This window comes from Onychomys torridus, chromosome 4, assembly GCF_903995425.1.
Source record: "Onychomys torridus chromosome 4, mOncTor1.1, whole genome shotgun sequence".
NCBI classification, from domain to species: domain Eukaryota; kingdom Metazoa; phylum Chordata; class Mammalia; order Rodentia; family Cricetidae; genus Onychomys; species Onychomys torridus.
The window spans coordinates 145,091,595-145,107,078 of NC_050446.1; the positions used below are offsets into that span (position 1 = coordinate 145,091,595).

The following is a 15,484-nucleotide window of genomic DNA, read 5'->3' on the forward strand; positions in this document are numbered from 1 at the left end:
GCTGTATTAGCACTCACCTCTTGACCTCTCTCTTATGATTGGTTGACTAAATTCAGGCCTCATTGATGGCATCTCTGCAATGCCCTGGGGAAAGGGTAGTAGACAGTAGATGAATTGGGAGACCAGAACCAGTAAGAATATAGCTATATATGTGTATACATATTTACATATACATATGGAGATATTTGTTGTGCAAGGTTGGCTCATGTAGTTATGGAGGCTGAAAGTCAACAACCTGCCATCTGCAAATTAGAGATCTATCGAATCCTTCAACATAAAATATCACTAAAATTAAAAGTTTAGGCACTACAGAGGCTATGAAAGGGATGCTTATTGACAGAGATGGACCCAGAAGTCTGATGCCACTGTATTCAATCTTAGCTGGAACGTACATGTCAGTCCATTCATGTCTTTCACCACTCTGAATATGTTTACAGTGGCTACAGAAACATCACAAGTATTAACAAGTAAGTGATTTATAAACATGGAATATAGGAATAAGTATTGGTTGTATCCTCAATGCCAGTTATTCCAATGCAGAGAAAGTCTGTAGAAAACTCAGCTCTTCCAACTGATCAGGAAGCATTCTCTTAAGTCAGCTGGTGGCAGGGTGTTCCAGATAAGAGCAATTTCCCTCCTTTTCAGGACAGATGTGAATATTTCCACAGAAGTCAAATTTCATACACTCAACTATGCCTCGATGGGAAAGAGTTATATAAATCTAATGTGTTCAATGACTGGCAGTTAACAATTATAGTCATATCTCTTGAATGCTTTGCACTGGAAATGTTCCCTCTTAGCTGATGCCCTAAAGCCTTGGCACACAAAAAACATAAACTACAAACCTGCACCTTGATAATGTCTATATATTTTTAAGTTTATGGATGAAGATTAAGTGGGAATGGACATGTTAAAAGTGAAAGAGTAGTTGGGGGATCCCTCTGTGGATTAGAAGTTTGTGGTACAAGGATGGGGATGAGTTTGGATCTGCATCATTCATATCAAAATCAGGCACAATGGTGTGAATCTGTAACCTTGGTGCTGGGAGAGGGTAGGAGAGTGACAGGAAAGACTGATTCCACTCACCCACTGGCTGGCCTCCTATAGTCAAGCCTAAACAGTGGGTTATAGTTCAGTGGGGAACCTTGTCTCAAAAATAAGATGGGGAACAATTAAGGAAACATTCAGCCAGTGTCAACCTTTGGCCACCACATGCACGTTCATTCTCTCCTCTCTCTCTCTCTCTCTCTCTCTCTCTCTCTCTCTCTCTCTCTCTCTCTTCTGCACACTTTTTGCCTGCAAGGACTTTGAACTGTCTTGCTTTGTTCTCTGAAGATAGGCTTCATTTCTTTAGATATCTTTTGTTTTCCAGTCCCCACAGTGTATCCATGAGGAGTTCTAAATCATCAGAAACTCAACATTTGGCAGTGATTCCACTTGCCTCACCACCTCTACATTAGCACTGCCAAGCCTAGATGGTCTAGACATTGTATTAAAAAACAGCTCCCTCTGGGACAGGCCTAGAAGACATTGGCACAGGATTGCATCTATCTATGGGTATTTAGTAGATTAAAAATCTTCCTGGCAGACAGGAATTTTGTCAAGATCCACCCACTGTGGCCAGCATTATGTAAAGGATAAAGGAGTTCACTGGCTCATAGCCATTTAATAGAATTCGGTCAATAAAATGAGTGGATTATGCCTACATGGAAGATATGCAACTCATTTCTAAACAAGAGGACCAATAGAAAGTTGCAGTTTGGGGACGCTTAAAAACAACCCTGAATTTATATTGGGGAAGATGATGCATTTTTAACATCTTGCTCTCAGAAATTAAAAATAACTCTTTTGGCCAGCTGTTGCTCCTTTTCTGGGAGAGTTGGGAGATGGGGCACCACATGGTTGACAAAATTGCGCTAAAATGCTGCATTAGATTACGTTTTGCACTTGCAGTACCCGCATGTGGGTTGAGCGTTCGTGGTTTTTTTGTTTTGTTTTGTTTTGTTTTAAACATTCCCTGGTCAACCGTCTACCCATTGCCCTGTCTCAGTCATGGTCAGTGAATGATGCTGCGTATTTTAGGTTATCTTTCCTGGAAGCCACCGGTCATTTTCTAATTCTGCACTACTTAAAACCTTGAAGTCCACCTTGGCCCAAGACCCCTCCAGAGGGCCACGCCCCTTCTCCCTCCTCTCTGAGCGGGGGGAACTCAGGGTCCTCAAGACAGGCTCCCGTCCGGCCCTGCCCAGCAGCCTTCTGGGAACTGTAGTTGTAGCTTCTGACACAGCTGCCACTATAGTGGAATCTAGGACTACAGATCCCTACAGGCCCCACGCACCGCGCCTGCGTGCCATCACCTGCTAGAGGAAGGGTTAAGTCGTCCCGGGAGCATCACAAGTCGGCGGCGGAGGCTTTGGCGGCTGCGGGCGACATGGACAACGCAGGGAAGGAGCGAGAAGCGGTCCAGCTGATGGCGGAGGCCGAGAAACGAGTGAAGGCCTCCCACTCCTTCCTCCGAGGACTGTTCGGGTGAGCACCAGAGTTCTTGTCCTTAGGGTTCTTGGTGCCTGGTCCTCTGCCCAGCTGGCTGCCACCGCAGAGTGCCCCGCGCAAGTGCTTAGGTTTCCTGGATTCCCACATCCTTCAGAACGCATCCAAGTGGCCCACGTTCAGCCATCGCATCCCGTGGGCCATACCTGGAAGCTGGGGGGGGGGGGGCTCTAGTCTGCACACACTGCAAGCCCCAGAACCTTTCAGGGATCCTCAGGCCTTGGGCACCCCCGCCTTTCCCCCACCCACCCACGCCTGAAGAACCCGTAGCCCTCACCTCCTCCCACCACCACCACCACCACTACAAGGCACCCTTTAACAGCCCAGAACGCCTACACGCCCCCGTAGACTTCTGTGACACTACCCACCCCCTCGCGTCGCCCATGGTTCTGTGTTGGTGCCAGGGTCCCCTGCTCTTCAGGGCACGCCACCTTCCTGGAGGACCGGATTCATTAATTTACCCTGGTCCGGGCCTTATATCATCTGGGGGAGCCAGGATGGGTACGTCCTGGAACTCAGCCTGGCGCCTGGCAACTGTTAGCACCTCACAGGAGCGCGAGGTGGGCGCCCCTATATCCTGGGCACCTGACGTCTGGCCTCAGCCCACGGGCCTTACAGTCATTTCCTCGGATGGTGTGTTTTTCCTTTGCCCTAGTGATTCGTATTTGTAGCCCGGGCCTCCTGTTTGATGGACCGTAACATTGCCTCTGTTTAAAGTCAGTATCTTTTGGGATTCCCGTGATTTCATCTTAACAGGATGTAGTATCGAAGGTTTTACATTCTGAGCTTTCAAAAAGCAGAACCTGAACTGAGAGCTTGTGGAAGAATTCTGGGCTGTTGATTATGCGAATGATTCAGCTGTTTATGACAGTGGCAGAAATTACGTGTGTGCCTCATTTTTTTTCCCCCCATTTGAAAGCGAAAGATCTTTACTAAGAGCAGATTCTAATTATCGGGAAAGACTAGTGGTACACACTTAACTGCTGCATTATGAAACAATTTTATTTCTGTACAAATTCAATTTGGATGCTTAGTTCTGAAAACACACCCAATGAGCTTTGACTTGTTTTTTCCAACTTCATTCATTTGACTGCTAATTATAATATTCGTTATTATGTAACAGTTTAGTGAAACCCCGTTATGTTTGTATCTCCAGGAAATGCTTAGGGTCACTTTGATACAGTGCATGGTAGTATGGTCTGCCAAGATAAAGAGGAGACCATCCTTGGGGACCTATAAGGGCATTTATCACTACTTGGTCCTAAATTTCCCATGTAATATGAGGCTTGAAACTGTAGCTGTTAAGTTATGGATACTCTGCTTCCCCTTTAAAAGGGACAAGGAGCATTGCTTTGTATTTAATGCAGGTGCCAATTACTAATTCCTGTCTATGAGTCACAAAATACACGAGATTCACTGTGTGAAATTTAATGGCAGAGTGCCTCACTGTGGGAGGTGATTTAAATGCAGTGTATTTCAAATCAGGATATTTGAGCCAGTTATGGACATTTCTTTTGGTCAAGAGGCTTGTTGTTTTGGGGAAACTAGGTCAAATCTTAAAGTAGTCATCTAAAAGGATTTTGAGGAATCTTTATTTCTGAAGAAACATCGTTTTGACTGTTGCTGCCCTGTCAGTGACAGGCCATTTAGGAAGACTTCCATCTTCCTTCCTTCACCCTCAGTTTGCATACAGTTACTACATCCTACTCATGTAGAAGCAGCAGGTCAGGTTATTACCACGGCTTTGGAACCTGAAACAGGTTAACTTTGCTTCTTTGGGCCTCAGTTTCTTCTGCTATCATCCACAGTGTATCTCATGATTAGTGATCAGTGAGTTTATATTTTTAAAATACTTAGGTCTATGGGTGATAGAAACAGCTGTCAGATGATTATCCACATATTCATAAAAGCTATCAACTCCTCTTATCAAGGAAGCAGAAGGGCAGATAGATTGAGTTTTGCAGGATTTTGGAGCCAAAAGCTTGGTCACTAGTCTTTTAATAAATAAATACCGTAAGAGATTTGGCCAGGTCAAGTGTCCTTTGTATTATGAGTAATGGGAGGTTTCCAGCAATATTTGGTTCTGCAAAGTTTAGGGGAAGAAGAATATATAGAGCGTCATGAGATTTATTCTAAGTGTGTAGTATTTGAAGCCCCAAACCAGACCTATTTCTCTTTGAGTTATAATGGGAAGACTAAGGTTTTGTTTCAGAGTTCCATGGTTGTGACATGACATGCATCTGTCATCACCTTACATGTTTCCCTGCCTGCCTCCCTTAGGTTTTGTCTTTTGTTTATGGTAGTGTCATCTATCCCCATGTGATACCCTCAGGGTAAAGGAGAATTAATAATCACATGTCTTGGTTCACCTAAGTACCATTAGAGTCCTTATTTAAGAGATGGGCAGGTGATTTTTTTGAGGATGTGGCTGACATTTGAAAAAGCATTTGGCTTATTGCAAATGTTTCACATCACTGACTGTTAATCTCCCAGCTGCAGATTAAAGCCTAGCTTGAGCTCATCTCCTGTATGCTGCACAATGCTGTTGTGGCGATACTGCGTTCTCAGTATTGTTCCATAACTCTGACTTTCTGTTGTTGCTTTAAGATGGAAATATGCATGGATATTCTCAAGAGTGTGTCCATTGGATGGTTCCTCGGTGTTTAAGCTACAGGCCTTTTCTGCCTGGAAGCTAGAGGTGGGGAGGGGCATCAGTACACTGTCTTTCCCCAGCAAAGCCCCTTGCTGCTCCCCTACAGGAGAGCTGTTGAAGAATGATGAAGACATGCCTGCTGCCTGCTGCCAGTGTTACGTTTGCTCGGTTTTCTATCTAATTCTGGCTGAAGAAAGATGTATCTTTTTAGCTGGGGAGTCAAAATAGTGAGAACTTTTTCTGAAGAGCACAGTATAAAACTACCCTGAAAAAGTCAAATTTTCACCTAGTACATTGCCAGAGAGGAGCTGTGGAAAGATATAGTTAATTTCAAATTCTAGTTTAGCATCTCAACAAACTGCTAGAATGATCTTAAGCTTGGCCAAACTGACAGTAAGAGAATTTCTAATTGCAAAGACCTGCTTGCTATCTTCATTTGTTGCTAGGGAAACACAGGTTGAGGTTGTCTTACACAGTGCACATTCTCTACTTAGGGAATGACAGGACAGTTTTTCTGAGCTACCTTCATTTGTTTCTTTGTTTTCATTTTGTTTGGATGCAGCCTCCAGGCCTTGTACATGCAAGGCAAGCATTTATCTTGCCACTGAGCTGTATTCCCAGCCCCTGATGGTTCCTCAATCTTCGGGGCTAATTAAAGAGCTATATATTTGGTGGTCTCGGTGTAAATTTAGTGAAGGATCCTTTTGGGTTACTACAACTAAGCATGAGTCTACTTAATATCTGTCTGTGAAATTCAAATATTTCTTAGGTTTTGTAGGCTATATCTATATTCTTCACTTGTTTTTATTCCAGTGAAGATTGTGTTTCCATTTTTAGCATGGTCATAGCCTTGGTAGCGTTTACATCATTCTCAGTTACGATTAATACTTAAATGTAGATTCAATTGTTTTAAAAGTCATTAATCAGCTGGATTAATGGTGGTACTCACCTTTAATTCCAGCACTAATGAGGCAGAGGCAGGTGGATCTCTGTGAGTGCGAAGCCAGCATGGTCTATAGAGCAAGTTCAGCCTGGTCTACATAGTCACAGGACAGCCAGGAATATGTAGAGAAACATCTCAGAAACAAAAAGAGAAAAAACAACAAAAAAATCATTACCCATGCCTGTGATCCCAGCAATCAGGAGGGAAGCAGGAGGATCTTGAGCTTCAGGCCAGCCTGTCTCCAAAACAAGATAGTGAATGTATATTACATGTAGTTACGGAGATGGCTGTTACTGTGTTAAGAAGATGGGAGTGTTTGTGTATGTTTCTTATAATGTAAGAACTACAATGTGGATAATTGTGTGTTATATAGAAGAGAAGTAATAATAAATGCCATCAAAATCTGTAATTCTGGGATTTTGTACTTTGGTTTTTTTTTTTTTTTCAGATATTCCTTATTTCTGAGAATTACTCATGAGTGGTTGTACATAATATTGCCCTGTCTTGGTTGATTTTGTTTGTTTGCTTGTTTTTGTTTTTGTCAACTTCTGATTTTATCATTTATTTTTCTTGGTGGCTCTTTTTTTGCAGGGGGTATTAATTTACTTATATGAATCTAGTTTGGGTATGAATTTTTAAACTGCTTTAATTGTGTGCTGTAGAACCTGATACTTGGTTGTTTTTTGTTTTTGTTTTTGTTTTTTTATCTTCCTTTGTTTCCTCCTTTGATCCAGGTGTTGTTCTGGGGCATCCTTCTCGGCAGAAGAGCCTTTTTGTGTATTTCTGGTAAATTCCCATCTTATTTCCTGTTGCCTAATATGGTATCAGTACTCTTGAATGGTCCTTGTGAGCTCAGAAGAAGGTAGATGTTTGCTTCCCAGTTTGATAGAGATCCATAATATCTAACTACTGACTATGTAATTAGGACTAGGCCTTTTGTGTCTTTTTTAAAGTATTTGATCTGCTTTTGACTAAGAGAGGTGTGTTAATGTCTTCTCTTCATGTGTTTCTCTCTGTGGCTCTCTTGCAGTTTCTGCTTTAAGAAAGTAACTACTGCTTTCATACAGAGATATTCACAGCTACTATAACTCCACTGTGAGCTTTATCTTTAGTATTATAGAATGAACTTACTTATCTTATTTGGTGCTTTTGAGCCCACATTCTACCTTGTTCATTCTTTTATTGTGTGCATTTCCTACATTGGGACTATGTATTATATAAGAAAGATTATTCATTCATCCAGTGGCCATGTGCCCCGTGTCAGCCAGCTCCCCCTTCCCCACGAGCCTGCTGTAGCTCCAGGACTGACTCTGGGGAAGTTCAGTGGAAGAGACATATGCTTCCCCTTGGAAATGCGGAACCACCCTGTGCTTCTGCTGAATCTTTATTATTCTATTGAGAAATTATAAAGAGGATATCCTGGGGTAGAGAGTGAGAGCCCTTAGGAAAGAACCAACATCAAACCTACCTGCAGGTGAATTGAGCAAGCAAAGCCTTTGCAGGACGTCAGGGCTGTTTGAGGTTGTAACACATCTAAAAATGTTGGCTGGTGTATTCTGGTTTTATTTTATTTTTAATAAAGGGTCTTACTGTTTAGCTCTGGCTGGCCTAAAACTCATTTATCTAGACCAGGCTGGCCTCAAACTTTTGATATATATTTTTTAAACCACCTTTTAAACATCTTATATGTATAGGTGTTTGACCTGCAGATGTGCCTGTGTATCACATGCATGCCTGGTGCCCAAGTAGCCCAGAAGAGGGTAGGGCGTCAGATCTTCCAGAACTGGACTTACAGACGATTGTGAGATGCCTTATAGGTGTTGGGAATTGAATCTGGGTCCTCTGTAAGGGCAGCCGGGGCATGTCTCTGGTGTATTTCTTGGTCTGTATCCCAAGCCTTTTGGAAGAGCCTTAACATTAGCTGTGTCTCTCCCTGTGGCTCTGTTTTGTGAGCAAATCTGAAAGTGATGTAACTGGTTCTCAACTGTTGAAGTACTTTGTTATATTTGCTGTATTTCTATTTTATCTGATCCTTTTTGTGATTTTTTTTTTAAATCTAGAACATTTGGGGTTTGTTCAGCTGTTACATTTATGACAAAGTTTTTAAAAATAGTCCAGCTCCTGTTCCTTATGCAGGCCTCTGTTAGTTCATTTGTCTGGAAAACACCTGTTCCCTTTGTGCTTGAGACTGTGTGTCACTTTGCCTTTCTCCATCGTCTGTGTTTGTTGGTTTGGTGGAGAAGTTTTGCTATTTGTACTCAGACAAAAACAAAAACAAAAACAAAACCCAAAACAACAACAACAAAAATTTCCATACACTTTTATTTTTTTTAACCTTTCTCATTATGTCCTTTAGTCTTAGATCTGTAATAAAATGTATCCAGTGCCACCCCACTGGCACTCTCTGGTTGTCTCTTAATCTTCCTGAAGTTTTGGTTTGTGTCAGCGGCACTTGACCTGCTGCTGTTTGATGGAAGTGTGACTTACTTTCTCTTGAGTTCTTGGAAAGTGCCCCACTGCTGTTAGCTACATATGCTAGCATTGAAACGAACTCCTGCCTTGATTTCCTAGGTTTGTGAGCACCTTTGCCTTCTGATGTGGGAGCCCAAAGATTTTATTTATAGAACCGGTATTTGCCAGGATTTCTCAGTAGACCTTAGTACAGAGTCAGCCAGTTTGGATTCTGATGTTCTTTGTGTTCTAGGAATTTTCTGAGATTCTGGTTGAAATACCTGTTTGAGGGGCTGCTTTCGCCTACCTCTTTGGAGGATTCCAAGTATGTGGAGTCAGTCTCCTGGCTGCCTACCATTTAGTCCAGAAGGGTTTGCCTGTGGTGATTCTCCTACAGACTTTCCAGCAGGCAGGGAAGAGTGATCCATGAAGAAACAGGAGTGAAACTCCTGGCTCAGCCCGATTTTATTGTAAGCGTACTGGACCAAGACTTCTAGAGTCTGGCCCAGATCATTTTGCTTTAGTTATATTTAACACATCACAATTTTGGAAAAAAAGTATTCAGATAACAATTAACTCAGTCCCAAGTGCACAACAATTTAAGACATGTTTATACTGAGATTCTTTACAAAGTTCATCTGGCTTCTTTCATGAGAATGGGCAGTGCTGACTCAAACATAGTGCCCGAGGTTTAGGGTCTACGGAGCTTGACTGAAGTAAACATAACGCCTGTGGGTGTCAGGATTGGCCTAAGATAACAGAAGTCACTTGACTGTTGTAAAACACAAATGACATCACTCATAAGAATGGGTCTTATGGTCTAAGATGCTCAAGATTTAGAGGAAAAGGAGTGGGATAAGTAAAAACAAATTCTGGGAGATGCAGACAGAGCCTGTCTCATCAGACCGCAAAGGATGGTCAGGTTGTAAAAGTACATCATCCCTAGCTTTCCAGGAAGAACAGCTATGGCCTCATTCCACTGAAGAGGTAAGTGGTATGTCTAACTTCTCCAGTGCTTTTCTGTGTGCACAAGGCCTTCTTGCCCTCTACACTTGCCCTTGACCATGTCAAGGAGCAGTGAGGGAATACAGAAAGGACAGACACATGGACACACCTACAGAAAAGCTAGGGTCAGGTGGGCTGTCATTGCTCTGGTGGAAGGCACCAACTATGCAACAGCCTAGAACCTCAGTGTGATGATTACCTATAGCAGCTGGGGAGAGGTTTGCTGTCTTGGTCAGAGGTTCTCAGTCTGTAAACATCCAGGAGGGGGAAGTTGTAGTTGATTAGTTTTGCACACACTGGTCAGTCATCAACACTGTCAGTGTTTGCACTTGGACTAGAGAAAGGCTTTGCCCCAATTCTGAGCCTGACCCATATGGGGAAGGCTTTGCCAATTTCCCATGGATGTGAGACATTGGATCATGACATGGCCATGGCCATGTCAACAATACACATTCACCCAGGACTTCATCTGCTCTTTACACATTCACGCAAGGCTTTGGCTCCCCACAGCCTACAGCAGCAGTGGTAGTAGGAGAGCAGGGATGCCAGATTCTGCCAGCTTGAGGTGTAGCCTGCCTCCTTGGACCACAGCTGCAGTAGTCTAAGCCTAGGAGAACACCTCCCTAGGTGGGTCTGTTAGAGCAAGATGCCCTGGAGGCTCTCTGTTGAAGTCTCCCCTCTGCTCCCCTCCCTTCCCCATCTCTTCCTTCCTTCCTTCCTTCCTTCCTTCCTTCCTTCCTTCCTTCCTTCCTTCCTCTCCCTCCCTCCCTCCCTCCCTTTCTTTCTTTCTTTTTCCTTCTTTCTCTCTCTCTTTTTCTTTCTTTCCTATCATGTAATCCACGCTGGCCTTGAATTCACTAAGTAGTTGATGATATGATGGCATGCATCTGTAATCCCAGCATTCCTATGAGTTGGGGTGTGTGATGGAGACAGGAGAATCAGTTGGAAGATCTTGGACTAGCAAGCCTGGTGTATGCAGCCTAGCAGTAAAAACAAGAGAGACCCTACTTCAATGAGGTGGAAGGGAAGATCAAATTCCTGAAAGTTGCCCTCTGACCACTATTCACTCTGTTACACACAAATGTACACATAAAATGATTTTATTAAAGCTTTACTGTAAAGAACTTGTGGGGGAAAAATCATGCAGCAAGATTAGTCAGACTTAAAGTCTATACATCTCAGTGAACTTCTATACAGAATAAAAAATAGTTTTAAAATGTAAGTTTTTCAAACAAGTTCTGGAGTTGTTAGTGGGTGTGGCCCTCCCCCAGGGCACTTTTCCTGTCCTGCTCAGCACCTGTGATTTCTCTTTCATGGCACAAGTCTCTTTAACACTTGCAGATGCCTTCTCCAAGCCCATGCTACCCACAGCTTTTAAACTGCTCCTCCTATTCCTTTCCTCTAAACTACATTTTTCAGATCTTTCTGTTCTAGTTGCCCACCATAAACCTGATTAAGAGCACCAAGCAGTAACCATTCTTAGCCTCAATGCTACCATGTCTTGGAATTTTACAAAATACATAGTCCATTACTTTTTAATTCACTCTCACTCAGATTTTCAGGATGGGCAGAACATAGCCAGAATATGCTGCAAATGGCTTTGTTCCTACTAGAGTCTTTGTTTCCCTCTGAAACCTGATAAGTAACACCTTCACTGTTCACATCTATGTAAGCATTCTAGCAGTCTCTATACCCACTGCAATGCCACATTATTTATAGCACTCTAGGGCTTTGTCAGCATGTGTCTCCAAATCCCTCCATATTTCTCCTGCCAATCAGCCACATGATCAGGTCTGTCATCGCAATAACCCCAGTTCTGGTACTGATCTCTATAGTATTTACTTAATGCTGCGACAGAATTTCTGACAAAAGCAACTTAAGGACGGATTTCTTTGGCTCATGATTTAAGAGAAGTTCATCATGGTGGAGGTATGATAGTAGGTGGTTTCATGGCAACAGGACAATGTGGTTGGAACCTCCTCACCTCTGGAACAGGAAGCAGAGACTGTATAGGAAGTAGGGTCCAGCAGTAAACCTCAAGGACAATTCCTAGGGACCCACTTCCTTCATCAAGGTTCTACCTCCTAAAGGTTTCAAAACCTTCCAAATTATAGGTAACTAGCTATGCTCAAACATAGGAGCCTGTGGGGACATTTCACATTTAGACCATAGCATTATCACACAGTTAACACAGCCATGTGGCAGCTGTGCTTTTTTTTTTTTTTTTTTTTGCTATTTTGTTATATTTTGTTATTTTTTCCTTTATTATTGGGATTATAATTATATTATTACAATTTCCTCCTTCCCTTTCCTCACTCCAAACCCTCTCATATACCCATCTTTTCTCTTTCAAATTCTTTGCCTCCTTTTTTTATTAATTGTTGTGTTGTGTGTGTATTTCCACATTTAACTTGCTTATTCTATATAATGCTACTTGTATGTATCTATGAATATAGAGCTATTTGAAATTGGATGACCAATTGGTGGCTCTTCCTCCCACTCTGACTGTTCCTTAGTTGCCTATGGTTCGTTGTGTAGGTTGGAAGGCTGTGGGCTTTCCCCCCATCTATTTTGGTGTATCAATTGATATGTTTGTTCAGCTCATGTTTAGGCATGCATGTTGGTGAGGCTATGAGTGTAGCTTCTGACATTCCTAGGAGACAAAAAATCAGCAAACTCCCTGATTGTCTGGCTCTTAAAATCTTCCTGCCCCCTCTTCTTCAGTGTTCCCTGAGCCTTAGTTAGGCTTGGGAATAGTTTTGTAGATGTATCTGTTGCGACTAGGCGCCACAACTTTGTGTTTTGATTAATTGTGATTTTCTGTAATAGTTTCCATCTGTTGCAAAGAGAAGTTTCCTTGAAAGGAGGTGAAGATTAGACTTATCTGTAGGTATAAGGACCAGTATTTAGAATGTAGGGCTTATTCTTATGCTGTTTATTAAAGTGAGGTTGTAGGTTCTCCTTCAAGATCCATGACTTCATTAGCCCTGGGTAGTTGGCTAGGTTGTCAGTACTAGGCAGATTTTCCTTTTATTGAGCAGATCTTAAAGTCTAATTTCAGAGCTGTTGGTTACTGCCGAAGTCTGAGTGCTACTGCTGCACCCTTAGGGTTATAAGGTGGTTTAGGGCATCACAGCTGAGCAGGACTGTTGGTTGCCTCCCTCCTTTGGATACTTGCCTGGTGCTTTATGGTACCATGAGTCCTCAGTGAGGAGGCATTCAGGTCAGTTCCAGCTCAGGTGTATCTGACCCCTGAGTTTGAAGTGTATGGTGTCTTCAGAAATAGAGACTTGTCTTTCACTCCTGTGGGGGGCATCCAAAGGCATTATTAATAGTCTGTAACGCTATTACATTGAGACCCTAACCAACCAACAGCTCAAAAGAGGGCTTTTCCATGCCTGGGGTTAGGGGTTAGATTGTCTTTGACTCTTAGAGAGAGCACATCAACCCAAATGAAAAAATTTCATGTAAACTATGTATGTATATTTATATAGACTTATTGCATTATAGGTTTGTTGTAGAATATTACTTTAAGGTGTGTTATTTTTGTTTATGTTGCATTTGTTCAACTCTGTGAACCTGTGTTACTTTGACTGTCTAGAACACCTGATGGTCTAATAAAGAACTGAACAGCCAGTAGCAAGGCAGGAGAAAGGACAGGCGGGGCTGGCAGGCAGAGAGAATATATAGAGGAAGAAATCTGGAAGAAAAGAGAAAAAAAAGATGGAGGGATGAAGAAGTCAAGGAACCAGAGAAGGAGGAGGACATCAGGGGCCAGCCACACAGCTACACAGCAAGCTATGGAATGAGGGTAAGATTTACAGAAGAGAATGGACAAAGCCCAGAGACAAAAGATAGACAGGATAATTTAAGTTAAGGAAAGCTGGCTAGCATCCAGCCAAGCTAAGGCTGGGCATTCATAATTAAGAATAAGCCTCTGTGTGTGGTTTATTAGGGAGCTGGGTGGTGGGCCCCAAAAAGAAAAAAGAAAACAAACAACAACATAGGTTTTTTTTTTTTTTTTTAAGGTTGATAGTCAATAATATGATTCCTTGTGACTTTTTCAGACTTCCTTATTGTTACTTTGTCTTCCTCTCTTTTCTGTATTTATGGTAGAGATCCTTTTAAACAGAGTGAACTTGTCTCTCCTTTTTTGATATTTTCTATTTTCTGTTTGCTGTTTTGAGGGACACATAGAAAAACATTAAAAACTATCATGTGGAGCTGGGCTCAAAACTGCATGCCTATAATCCTGGGCCTGGAGAGGCAGAGGGATCTTATTTGAAGCTTGCTTAGGTTATATAGAGCAAAACCTTGTGTCAAAACAAACATAAAAAAAAAAAAGCAAAAACCAAACAAACAAAAATGAAACAACCAGCAGCAGCAAAAAGCAGTGATGTAGACAGATCCTTCCATCAACACAGAAGCTAGCATTGCCATTATAACCTTTGTGCCAGGCCCTGTGCTGACTTCTCTCTATCTGTTAGGCTAATACCTTCCTGCTGGTGAAGAAGTGTTGTCCTGGGTGACAGCCTCCCACATACACCTCACCATGCTCCCAGGAATTAGCACAGTGGTCCTTGTCTTTGTAGTTTGCTGTGGTTGGCTAGCCCTCAGGGTATCCTCATTATAAACCTGAATTCTCTCTGGTTGTGCCTGCACACTGGTACAGTGCTGTAACTGTCATTATTTGAGATGTTTCCACTCGAATGTCTTGTGATTTTAGAGCCGGCTTCATTTCTGCCTCGGCAGTTGTCACCTTTTCCTTTGGGTACATTTTATGATGTGTGTGTGCCATGAATTCCCACAAGTCTACTTGGATGCCTCCCTCCTCCCACCCACAGTTTTAAAATAGTATGTATTATAGCTGCCAGTGTGGCTCTGTGCTCCAAACAGTGATTCTTCAGGGTGGGGGAACATGGGACTTTGGAGGATTTGAGGATTAATTGGGTTTCGACAGCTTTGCCGTTCACTGACCCTTGGTGGGCTGCCTTGGGGCTGTAGCACAGTGGAACAAGCTGGGGCTGGATGTGCTGTCTCAGGCGTCTTCATTCCCAAAGCAGGAGGTTTTGTGAGCACTTGACCTCCCTCCTTAGTGTCATGTGGCACATACTGACCTACCTCAGCAGCGGTTTGCTCAGTAAATGACCAAGAAGCTTCTGCCTCTGAAATGAATGGGTATCAGGCTGGGGCCTCCAGGTGGAGGCAGGGCTTGTGCCTGCTCGCGTTTCCTTTCCTGGTGGAGAAAGTATTTCCTTGTTCAAGGTCAGAAACCTCTAATACCCAAAGACACTGCCTTTAGCTCAGTTCAGCTTCCTTCATGGCACTTGGTGCTGTGTTCTGCCTGACATAATGTTACTTCATAGCAGAGATTCTCTTCAGAATCTGTTGTTTCCAAGACTGTTCTACCTATGGAGCTCAGGGTAGCCATCAGTTGAATTATTTGTAAATTCTGAGTAGTGGTTTTTAAAACCTGTAATATTTAATGTTCATGTACATGAAGTAAGTAATTGAGGTACTTTTCCGAGAAAGACATTTTCCAAAATGTTTACAGTTATTTGTGGAGTCTGTACTTTCCTTCCATCTTTACATGGATTGGAGCTTGAACTTAGGTTGCTAGGCTTGTGTGGCAGGAATCTTTACCCTATCAGCAGCCTACCTTTTGTTTTTATGTGGCTTCCTAAAGGACCCTACCCCCACCCCTTTGGAGACAGAGTCCCACGTTCCCAGGGCTGGCCTGACTCATTGTATGGTGGATGACCTTGAACTTCTGATCCTCCTGCCTTTACAAGTGCTAATATTACAGGTAGGGGCCATCATGTACAGTTTATATGGATTGGGTGAGGATCAAACCCAGGGCTTTGTGCATGCTAGGCAAGCAT

The 15,484-nt window shown here is 42.7% G+C and overlaps 1 protein-coding gene across 1 annotated transcript in view; it reads left to right on the forward strand.

Moving 5' to 3' along the window:
• The first annotated feature begins 2,345 nt into the window (after positions 1 to 2,345).
• Napb (NSF attachment protein beta) overlaps positions 2,346 to 15,484 on the forward strand; it is a 46,905-nt gene continuing 33,766 nt past the window's right edge. The window contains exon 1 of the mRNA XM_036185068.1: positions 2,346 to 2,529. Coding sequence (XP_036040961.1) covers positions 2,432 to 2,529 — 98 coding nt within the window. The 5' untranslated portion in view covers positions 2,346 to 2,431. The remainder of the gene's footprint in view (positions 2,530 to 15,484) is intronic.